The sequence below is a fragment of the Lepeophtheirus salmonis genome, chromosome 1 (assembly GCF_016086655.4).
Source record: "Lepeophtheirus salmonis chromosome 1, UVic_Lsal_1.4, whole genome shotgun sequence".
NCBI classification, from domain to species: domain Eukaryota; kingdom Metazoa; phylum Arthropoda; class Copepoda; order Siphonostomatoida; family Caligidae; genus Lepeophtheirus; species Lepeophtheirus salmonis.
The window spans coordinates 50,746,458-50,757,004 of NC_052131.2; the positions used below are offsets into that span (position 1 = coordinate 50,746,458).

Here is a 10,547-nt window from a genome sequence, read left to right on the forward strand (position 1 = left end):
TTTAGCTTTGCCAAATAAGTAAATAATAAAGTAACTATATAATTAAAGAAGGGATGTGTGTAAAGAAAAAAACCATTTTTTATTTAGGTGGAAAAGGATAAATTGTTGAAGCGTGTTTTTTTTTTTTTTTTTTTAAATAATTTGTGGGTCTGTTAATATCTCCCTCTAAATGAAGAATTCTTGCCCATCTTTGGTGTAAATTGATATCACATAATAAAATAAATATATAATATGAATTTAAAACAAATTTTCAAAATATTTCCTATACTAATACTATTTTGAATGGTGAATGTTCTTCTATTGTAAGCTGCAATTCAATTTCTACCTATAAAATCAAATAAAAGGGGGCGGATATTAAAAAAGGGTCTTAATTCAGTACTACAGTATTTCTTTCTCCCATCTTCTCCTTGCGCTCTTACAGAAATCCCACATAACATAAAACATAATAAACGTGACGTTTGATGAGGTTTAGCAAAGTGTTGTGTGTGTGTGTAGGTAAATCACAGTCAGGGAGCGCTCTAGAGACTAAATAACTTCTTGGCTCATCACATAATCCTAAAAAAAAAACTCAATCTCTTGTGATTATTCTTTCACTCTAAAGAAGATGACGTCTAAATATTGAACTACTGAAGTGTGGTTGTGCCCATGAATAACAATGACTAACAATGAGCATTACTTTCAAAGTATTGAAGCCAAATAGTTTGTATTTTTTAGCTGGCCCGGGATTTTTATTATTGGTGATTTGAAGAATTAATTTTTATTTCCTTAGCAGTTGTCATTATTATTTAACTTTGGAGTAGTGAACATCCTTACCTACATAGATTCAATTATATTCAAAGCCTGATTTAACATTCGTGTGTTCTCATTAAAGGCAGAAAGAAACCTTGAGGATTTGTTACGGAGGAGTTATAATTGTAATTCCTTCTTGGACTCTGAGTAAAATTTAGGATCGACATCGGTGTAATTCTCTCCAATTTCCTTGTTCATTTCCTTCTTCCCCTCCTCCCAAGTCACAGCTGATTATAGCTGATCTAATGAAACATCATGACTGCTAAGTTGCTCTCCTCCGGGTTACCATGTTGGTTTTGGTTTATTTTTTTAGCATGCCCAAAATACACACGATTTTCATCACTAACCATCATATCATATATTTTATTCTTGAGGAGATAACATTTAAGTATTGAGTGAGTAGCTAAAGGTGAGTATGCCCGTGAAGAACGGAAAATAACACTGGATTTGTTGAGGAGTTATCTTTTATATTGTTAAAGCAAGGTTTGTCTGTTTGTCGACGAACAACTCAGAACAATGGTGGATACTCCCCCCTATACTCCCCCCTTTTTTTAGTGTGTACCACTCGTAAAATATTCATTTAACCCACGTAACCCCTTACAAGCACAAATCATTTTTAGTTTTAGTAACAGAAGCGTTCCCAGGATTATACTTTGGAGGGGAGGGCTGCTTGGCTTATGGATTTTTTTTCGAAAAAAAATCAAAAAATTGAAATTTTTTGGCAAAAATTTCATAATTTTATTTTTCAAAAAAAAAAACTACAAAATATTCAATTTTTCGATAAAAATTTCATAAATCAATAGCTAATTTCAAAAAATAAAAATTTTTAGAAAAAATTTGTATAAATCCATAGCTATTCCAAAAAATAATTTTTTTAAAATTTTGTTTTCAAAATCCATATCTACTCTCAAACATTATGTTTTTTTTGGAAAAAGAAATCAAAATGCACAGCTGTCCAGAAAAACTTAAATTTTTTGCAAAAACTATTTAATTTCAATTTCAATTATTAGTTATTTTGTAAAGATCCTAGGCTCTAACGAAGATTAAATTAAATTTCAAATATTAAAATTTTCTGGGAAAAAAATTCAAAAATTAAATTTTTTTGAGAAACAATTCAAATATTAAATTCCTTGGTAAAAAATTCAAATATTAAGTTTTATAGTAAAGAGCAAAAATTCCTGAATTTGGGAGCTACATCCCTTCCAGCCTGCTCCCTTATACGCCCCTGAGTTATGTACCACATTTAAAATAGTCTTTCAAAATCTCAAATACCACCTGGAGTGCCTCTAAGTACTCTAAGGGGTACACGTACCCCCATTTGAGAACCATTGGTACATAAAATAAATAAATAACAAAGACATTCCACGTTGTACTCCAATAAACTTATTATTTTTTTGCTAAAGGCCTCCATTATGTATTGTCTTTAATACAATTAAGTGAACATTCTTGGAAATGTATTTTTCTTGGTCCATAAATAATGATTATTATGTGTATCATACCTATTATAACTCTCTTGCAATAGAGCAATAGTTCTAATTGTGTCTCTGTAATTAAACTCAAACAATTCCTTCGCTTCTTGGATATTTTGTGATAATGACTATCCAATTAGATGATTGATAGGATTGCAACGAGGGGACAAAGCTGACATTTAAACAACAGTTTCCTACAAAGTGAGAGTTGTAAATTAATATACTAAGGCGTTTCTTAGCTATAAGTCACGTATTTCAGCTGCAGTGTCTGGAAATCCAAATAAATATAACAAAATCACTCGATGATAAATCCCCACAAGACAATTTTAAAAACAGTGTTACCTCCCTTTTACAAATATATACGTTGTCTTTTGTTGTCTGCTATTTTGTTTCAGTGTTGTTCTGGACGTGGATTGGTTGAATTTTGAATTATCTCAGTTGTGAGCTTTTTCCAAAAATTATTGAATAATCTGTATACGAGTATGCAGGGTGTCCACGACAAATTGGAACTATCTTAAAATTCAACCTGCTTGATAAAAATGGAATTTGGTGTGTATTTGTTTATATGAAAAAGTTAGGCATGATATTAAAAAATAAATTTATTTAACATGTCCTCCCTCAGCAGCCACCATCTTCTCCATCCTGCCCCTAAAGGATTTGCATGCCCTGATGACTTCTGCGGAATCGACAGCATTCCATTCCCTCGTAATGGAGCCCTTCAGGGCTGCGATACTCTTGTGGCTGACCTTGCACACCTCCCTCTCCAACTTCCCCTACCAGTAGTAATCACACGGATTGAGGTCAGGTGAGTTGGAGGGCCAGGTGTTGCGATCCCAGAAAGTGATGTCGTGGGAGTTGAAGAGGTTAGTGGTCCTCATGGCGATGTGTGCGGGCGCTGAGTCTTGTTGGAATATGAACTCTCTCCCAGCGGAACTCCTCCATGACTTCGCAGTACCTTATCGTGTTAACCCTTTCCTTGGGGTTGAAGAAGAAAGGAGGCCTCACCTCACCGGTGCTGCAGATGACACCCAGGGTCATCACGGAGGCTGGGAACGTTGTGGTGAAGACCGCAGGGATCTTTTCTCTCTCCTTGGCAAGCCACCTGTCATTCTGGACGCTGTAGCTTCTGTCGACAGTCCAGTTCTTCTTGTCGGAGAAGAAGATGATTCTTCCTTCATGGCTCTTAAGGTCATTGAGGAGACGCTTACCGTTTGTGAGCCTGGTGGCGTTCATGGATGCTGTGAGGATATGTTGTTTGTTCATTCGGTACGACCTGTACCCGAGGTCCTCATTCACAGCCTTGGAGACTAGCTGCTTGCTCACTCCACTGTTGTTGGGCAACCTGGACAAGGAAGTTCCTGACGTAGCCTTGATGGACTTCCAGAGGCCTTCAAGGAAGCAGGGAGTGCGGATTCGGTCACTTCTCATGTCGTGGGCCTTGCGGCAGACATTCTCCTCAATCTTCTAGGCATTGAAGACCCGGCACACCGTGGTCTTGGGGTAGTTAAGAAGCTTGTAGATAGCAGAGAGCTTGTGTCCCGCGCGAGCCAATTGGAGGATGGTGTTTCTCCTTGCTTGTTCCATGATGGCTATTGTTTGTTGTCAAAACAATTGTGGTGGAAGTTATAGTGTATTCATCACGCAACCTTTTATATTAGTATGATTTAACCCCGAATATCCACATTATGGATCTGGATGAAGTTTAAAGTAGTTCCAATTTATCGTGGACACCCTGTAATAGAGTTTGTGATTATGTATTCTTTATGGGTGCCCAGACCGCTGGCTGAAATTTTGCGTTGGTACTTCTTTTGCGCCTATGCAGGCTCAGACAGGGGTGCCTATTTGGAGGGCAAGAGTTATATAGAGGGGTCTTATTCTATACCCAAAACACAAAAGTTGTTTTTTGGAGCTCAAGGAGACTAAATAGAGGGTGGACTTTTAATTCAAAAAGTGATTGGTGTTTTAAAAAATAACTGAACGAATAAAAAAGTTTTATAAATTTATTTATAATCAAAAAAGTTAACGGCAATCTAAGAAATCGTTGAAAATTGCACTTTCGTTTTGTTTTTTTCAAGTGCAAAAAAAAAAAAAAAAAAGAATCTTCAATGGAGTATTGGATTCGGAGATAAAATTAACTTTGTTGAAATTTGTCTGAAAATTAAATATGACACATAAAAATGATGTTTAACTGAAATATTTGCCATTTTCTAAATTATTTTCTCTTTTTTCATCAAACGTCAATTTAAATTTTTAAGAAGAAATGTCACAAAACAATGCATTTTGTACACAAATTTATTAAGTTCAAAGAGTACAATAAAGTTATTTCAATTTGTATAACATTTTATTAGATAATTTTTGCAATATTTGCAAAAAAGTTTACGAAACTTATTTTTTCGACGACATTATTATCCATAACTTTTTTTTTTTTTGAAATACGAAAAAAATATTCGTAGGCTGATGTGTCTTTTTTCAATTCTGATAAATTCTATTTACTACTTTTTTTGCAAAATTAATGCAAGAAAGTTTGTTCTAATTTTCTTTGCAAATTTTGATCCGGTATTTTTTTCCTAAACTAAAAAATGGACTTTCCATTTAGACAATTCTTTTGATACATAACATATATTTTATTATGTTATTTGAAGTTTAAAAAACATTTTTGTATAGAAATTCATAACAATAAATTTCTTATAAATATATAATATACCCGCGCTCTAATTTAATGCTCTCCTACCCTGAAGAAGGCTTAGTATTAAAAAAAAAAAGGAATGACGAAGCTCAATGGAGAATGCGCTCGCGAGAGATTATTCTCTTAAACTCAATATGTTAGGTTCATGCCCCGGTCATTCCTAGAGAAGGAAATGAAGATTACGTATTTGGAGTTCAAAGAAGATTCCCACCTTAGTTAGAGTAATTGCATTACTATAATGTTTAATGTATACATAATCAGTGCAACTCCATCGATCAATTAAAGAAGTTTAAAAAAAAAAAGTCAATAAGATTTCCTGCTCTCTCCTTGGCCTGAGCATGGCTGGTTACCCTATGCTAGTAGTTTGACATTGGGGAAAATGTATTAAATACCAACTAGTGTTGTTCAATATACCGGTATTATAGTGGTACGGAGATACTGAGACATTTAAAACGCTATTATACTAAATTGGCACGATGGCTTGTACTCGCAGTAATCAATTAAGTTAATTGTCCAAGGAAAATTGACCGAGGCGGAATATTGTTACTAAAAGCCTAATTTTTGGACTGCATTGAACATACGAAGTTAATTATAACTAAAACTAAGATTAAGAAACTCTTGTATTAACCTGAAATCAACGAAGACTATTTAGTTTTTTGAAATTGATTTTGCTAAATTTACTTTGATCATTAAAAGGTTTAATTTACAATATTAAAGTTTTATTTCATTATTTGTTTGACCTTTTGAATAGAGATTGATTGAAAATAAAGAAAGATCTGGTTTAAAATTGACAATAACAATGTCAACCTTATTTCCATTCACAAATTCATAAATTATATTTTGGATTCTCAAAAATTGCATAGATTGAAAAAAACTCACCTGAGTGAACTTGTATCTCAATTTTTATTTGTTCCAAAGCCTCGTTGGATAAAATTTTATTTATTCCGCCTTTGCCTATTTTCCTTCAACAATTTTCCTCCTTGGGCAATTTTCTTTAAGTCAATTTTCTACATTGGTCAATTTTCCTAGTACGGGCCTGTCAGTATGTAAAAAAAATAAAATAAACAGAAAATAAATGTAGCAAGCCTGACAGTTTGAAGAATTACGTAATTAATCCAAAGTCGAGCCTAAATTCTACTCTGAGTAGGAGTTATAATTATAACACCTAGAATGGGGGTGTTAAAAAAAAGAAACCGAAAATAAACATGGTAACCCTGACAATTTGAACAATGTTTATGAGGACAGAAAGAATAATACTCATGACGTTTCATTAGATCAGATACAATCAGCTGTTACAAGGGAGGAAGGAGAAAAGGATATAATCAAGGACATTGGAAAGAATTACTCAGATGTCAATCCTCAATTCTGCTCTGAGTCCAACATGGACTTAGAATTATAACTCTGCAACAAACCCTCAGGGTTACGCTTTGTCTTTTATGAGCGCACATAAATGTTCAATCAGGGTTTGAATATAATTGAATCTATTTAGGAAAGGATTACTCAAAAATTAAATAATAAAGACAACTGAATAAATCAACTGAAAATAATTAGTTGACTTTTTATTTTTCCAATAAAATGAACATAGTTTTCCGATATAAATGGCTCCAAACGGTTTTCTGGCGAATCCTCAGTTTTTTTTTGGTAATGAAATAAATTTTTAGATGCGGGTCCAACTCGACGATTTACATTGTTTTATCGACATTTTCGATAATTGTCCTACTAGGGTGTGCTTCACCTTTGAAATTCATATTTCCAGAATGGAATCTTTGGAACCATTCAATACTGTATTGGGTCCTTACACAGCACACATTATTTATGCGCCTGCTCTACCTTTTCAACCTTTTCTTTCTCTTTCTTTTACTTCCATTTTGAAACGCTGTAACACACAACTGGCTTCACCAAACACAAAAATGTAAATTGACTTTTTTAAAGTGTACGCTTAACCTTTATAATAAAATACATCTATTAAAAAACGCTCAGAACTTGTATTTGACAGCTAAAATTTATTTAATGAAAAAATAAGATGGCCAATATAAATATGACAAGGGATCAACAATAAATTGTATACCTGTCCTGTTATAAACGGTGCATATTAGTAATTACATCTTCGTTTATTCATCAAAAGAATGACAAATTGTTGAGGCAATATCATTGCTTTGTAAAATTGTTGTGAACGTTATCGTTGTGAGACAAAATCGTAATGTGTAATATCATCGTGAAGCATTGTAGGCAAGATGATTGTGAATAATTTCATTACAAAACAATATTATTGTCTGCAATTTCGTTGCAATTTGTATTATTTTCAGAGGAAAAAACTGTTGAATGATGAAGGAACATGCTAGAATAGGACACTTTGATATGCTATAATATATTCTGGTCCACAAGTTGGGTAGGTGAGCTGCTGGGCTCAGATGCAAGTTAAATTTATCCGCCGCCACTTCCTTGAATATCAAGGAGCCCTCCTAATATCCCAATATACACCTCAGCTCTCAGGTTGTACAGGTGAAGTGCTTGATTCCAAAACAGTTTCAACTCCACTGCAGCCGTGTTTCTAAGGACCTAGAAAAACTTTATATTATTTAATACACACTGGTCCACCGGTTATGTAGGTGAACTGCTGCTGGGCACCGAGACAGGTTAAATATAATTGCTGACGCTTCCCTGAACATCAAGGAACCCTTCTCATATCAGAAAATGATACTCAGGTTGTACAAGTAAAGTGCTGGGACCCACAGCCGTTTGAACTCATCCACTGTCGAAGTTATAAGAATAAGTCTTTTTCGGGCTCCAAGTAGAATTGAGGATTGACCTAGGAGTATTATATTTCTCATATTATTTTTTTTCGAGAACAATTTCAAAAATCCACGGCTATTTACAAAAAATTCAATAATTGGTAAAAGAAATTCAAATGATAACTTTTTGCTCTTTTACATAATTTTCCTGAATGATGAAACATTTTCCTAATAAGAAGTAAAAATTCCTTACTTTTTTAGGTGGGTCTAAAGCCCCTAAAGGCTAACAGACGCACAATGAATTTGTAGACGGTAAATTATGAAAAAAAAATATAAAGTTGAATATATCATGAGGGAAAATGTCATCTGTCGTATCATAAAAAGCGACATCTTGCGTAGTAAAAATAGATTTAACATAAACCATGAATCAACTCAAATTAACAGGCTGATAATATTACTAACTTGTGCGATTAACATCTCTTTAAAAGATGTGAAAGTGGTCTGAATGCACAGTTTAACTTTTTATGTATTTTTTATTGCTTACATAATATCAAAACCTGATATATCTGAATTAATAAAAACATACATAGAATAACAGTATAACCCCTGATTCTTCCTGAATTCACCTTTCCACAAACGTCCCGTTTTGCTCTATAATATCCATACATACTTTGCAAAATTAATGAATAATTTTAATAGTGTACATAGTGTATTACCGATTGATTGAAAGTATATTTCATTTATTGTACATATGTAACAAAAACAGGATCTCCAATTTCTATAAGAGAGCCAGGTGTGTCAACTCCAAGATTGATTCCAAAGCAAGGAGAGTTTCCACCCAATTCGCGTTTTACTCGAAATGTTGAAAGGGTCTTCAAAGGTTGATTCTTTCCATTTTTCAGGCCATGAACTGGATCAATTGTCGTAAAGTTGCATCTTCTACATGGTCCATCATTTCGAAAAAAAGCCTCACTTCCAATACGGATCCTGGTCCAATTGTCTTCATCGAAAGGAACATTATTTTGTATATGAATATTGGTTCTGAATCTTTTGTGATCCACGATCAAATCTTGTTCTTCTTGATTTTTTAGAACCTCATTGAGGTACTTAACACTCCTGGATGTCGTTAATAGAATGGGATAACCATCTGCATAGAAAGGAACGTCTTCCACCTTGCTTAGTGACGTCATTAATTGTTTTGAATCAATGAGGGATCGAGAACTCTTTTTGTCACAATGATAAAGAAGACGACATCGGCTTAAGTTCTCAAGTTGAAGATACTTTCCAAACCAGAGGGAAGCAGCGTCTCCGCAGTCGTATCCCCGGCATGTATTCCCAAAAATATTTGTTTCTATAGCTAAGGATGAAGATGAGGGAAGAACTCCGGTAAAGGGTTCCACTCCTGGAGCCTTAAGTGTAAAAGTATTCGAGTTGCTCTTGGAGAGTTCCACTTTTACCAATCCATGGTATCTTCTCCCTGTCATTACCTTAAAGTCATGCACTGAATCAACCAAGACAAACCTTCTATCTTCATTTTCTTGATGTGTGAGACCATATTTATCCACCTGGAAATAAAGAAAATATGGAAGAGATATGAAATAAGTCGTGGTTTTCTACGTATTTAAATTATTTTTATTTAGATACCTTGGCTTTTTGTACTGGAAGCCCTTTTCCGGACTTGAGAGGATAGATGTATATTCTATCAAGGACTCCGATGTGATTCCAAATATTTGCCATCCCTTTTCAATGCTCTTAATTGTTTCGGTGATAGAAAAATCAGTTGTTTATAGTTGTTTTTTTGTTCCCAAACATCATGTTACTGAAAACTGGAATCACTTTATTAACATAGTACAAGTTGTAAACAACAAAATCATATAGATTTATGTCTAGTACGTATATAGATGTAATATGAACTGCAAAATCATTATCAATACAATATTATAATAAATTGAGGACTTGAGATAACAACTCAATATACTTCTAATCCTTCCATACGTCATATATCCATCAACAAATGCCTGATTTCGTACTTGATATCAGTAACATGTCAATTTATTTAGCTTAATAATTTGTATTTTTCTCTTGCACTGTCATCAACAATATCATCATCTGGATTATCATTTACCTCGGAGCCAGGATTTGATACTCCACTATTTCTTTCAACTTTTCCCCCTTCCATTACCGGCTGGTCCATTAAGATCTAATTAATTTCAAATTTAAACTTCAACAAGATATAATTTATACATTCAAAATAGAATTTCAACAAAATTAATAGAATAAAAGAGAGATAAGAAAAGACAAAAAGAGTGACTAGTCATTATTTGGCGCTCTGATTTTTTATTCTTCCATAATATATAATCATAATGAAGTTTTGCATTGAATTTGATTATAAGTGAGACTCTAGACATATTGTGTGTATATTTAGAGAGATACATATCGTACAGTCTGGAATAGTTATGAGAAAAATATTCTTATTCACATCGATCTTGTGTTAAGAGGTTGCATTTATTTGTTAATCACTTCACATAAGAAAAAGTTCCGGAAAATTGACGTTTTAATAATAAAGGAATCATCTAGTGGACAATTTGGCTATTTAAATACTTTGAAAGTAGATTTAGCTTCAAAAGCAATTAGAAGGAAGATAATTAATGATATTACAGGCATTGATGGAGGTCGCATTCCTAAACGGTCAACTGTTCCTGAAGTTGAAAATGTAACTTTTGAAACTCTAATGATAGGCATACTCCTTCTTTAAGGAATTCATATTTGTCCTGGATCTGGTCTTATGGTGGTCATAGTACTGAAAAAAGAATTGGATATTAGTATTGCGTTTTCTCACGTTGAGCATACCTTTCCAATAAGGGGAGCAAA

The 10,547-nt window shown here is 33.6% G+C and overlaps 1 protein-coding gene across 1 annotated transcript; it reads right to left on the minus strand.

Annotated features, from left to right (window-relative positions):
• Positions 1 to 8,388: 8,388 nt before the first annotated feature.
• Marc (Mitochondrial amidoxime reducing component) lies at positions 8,389 to 9,995 on the minus strand. Its single transcript, XM_040727396.2, has 2 exons — positions 9,321 to 9,995; positions 8,389 to 9,241 (listed from the first exon to the last, which is right to left on the minus strand). Exons 1-2 carry the CDS (start codon positions 9,411 to 9,413, stop codon positions 8,417 to 8,419), a joined length of 918 nt encoding a protein of 305 aa, XP_040583330.1. The 5' UTR covers positions 9,414 to 9,995; the 3' UTR covers positions 8,389 to 8,416.
• Positions 9,996 to 10,547: the final 552 nt, after the last annotated feature.

Excerpts from the sequence above, each read along its gene's own strand:
- Marc (XM_040727396.2), bottom strand. The coding sequence starts at position 9,413 with ATGGCAAATATTTGGAATCACATCGGAGTCCTTGATAGAATATACATC. Across the intron at positions 9,242-9,320 it reads TTCCAGTACAAAAAGCCAAG|GTGGATAAATATGGTCTCAC; the intron begins GTATCTAAATAA and ends CTTTATTTCCAG.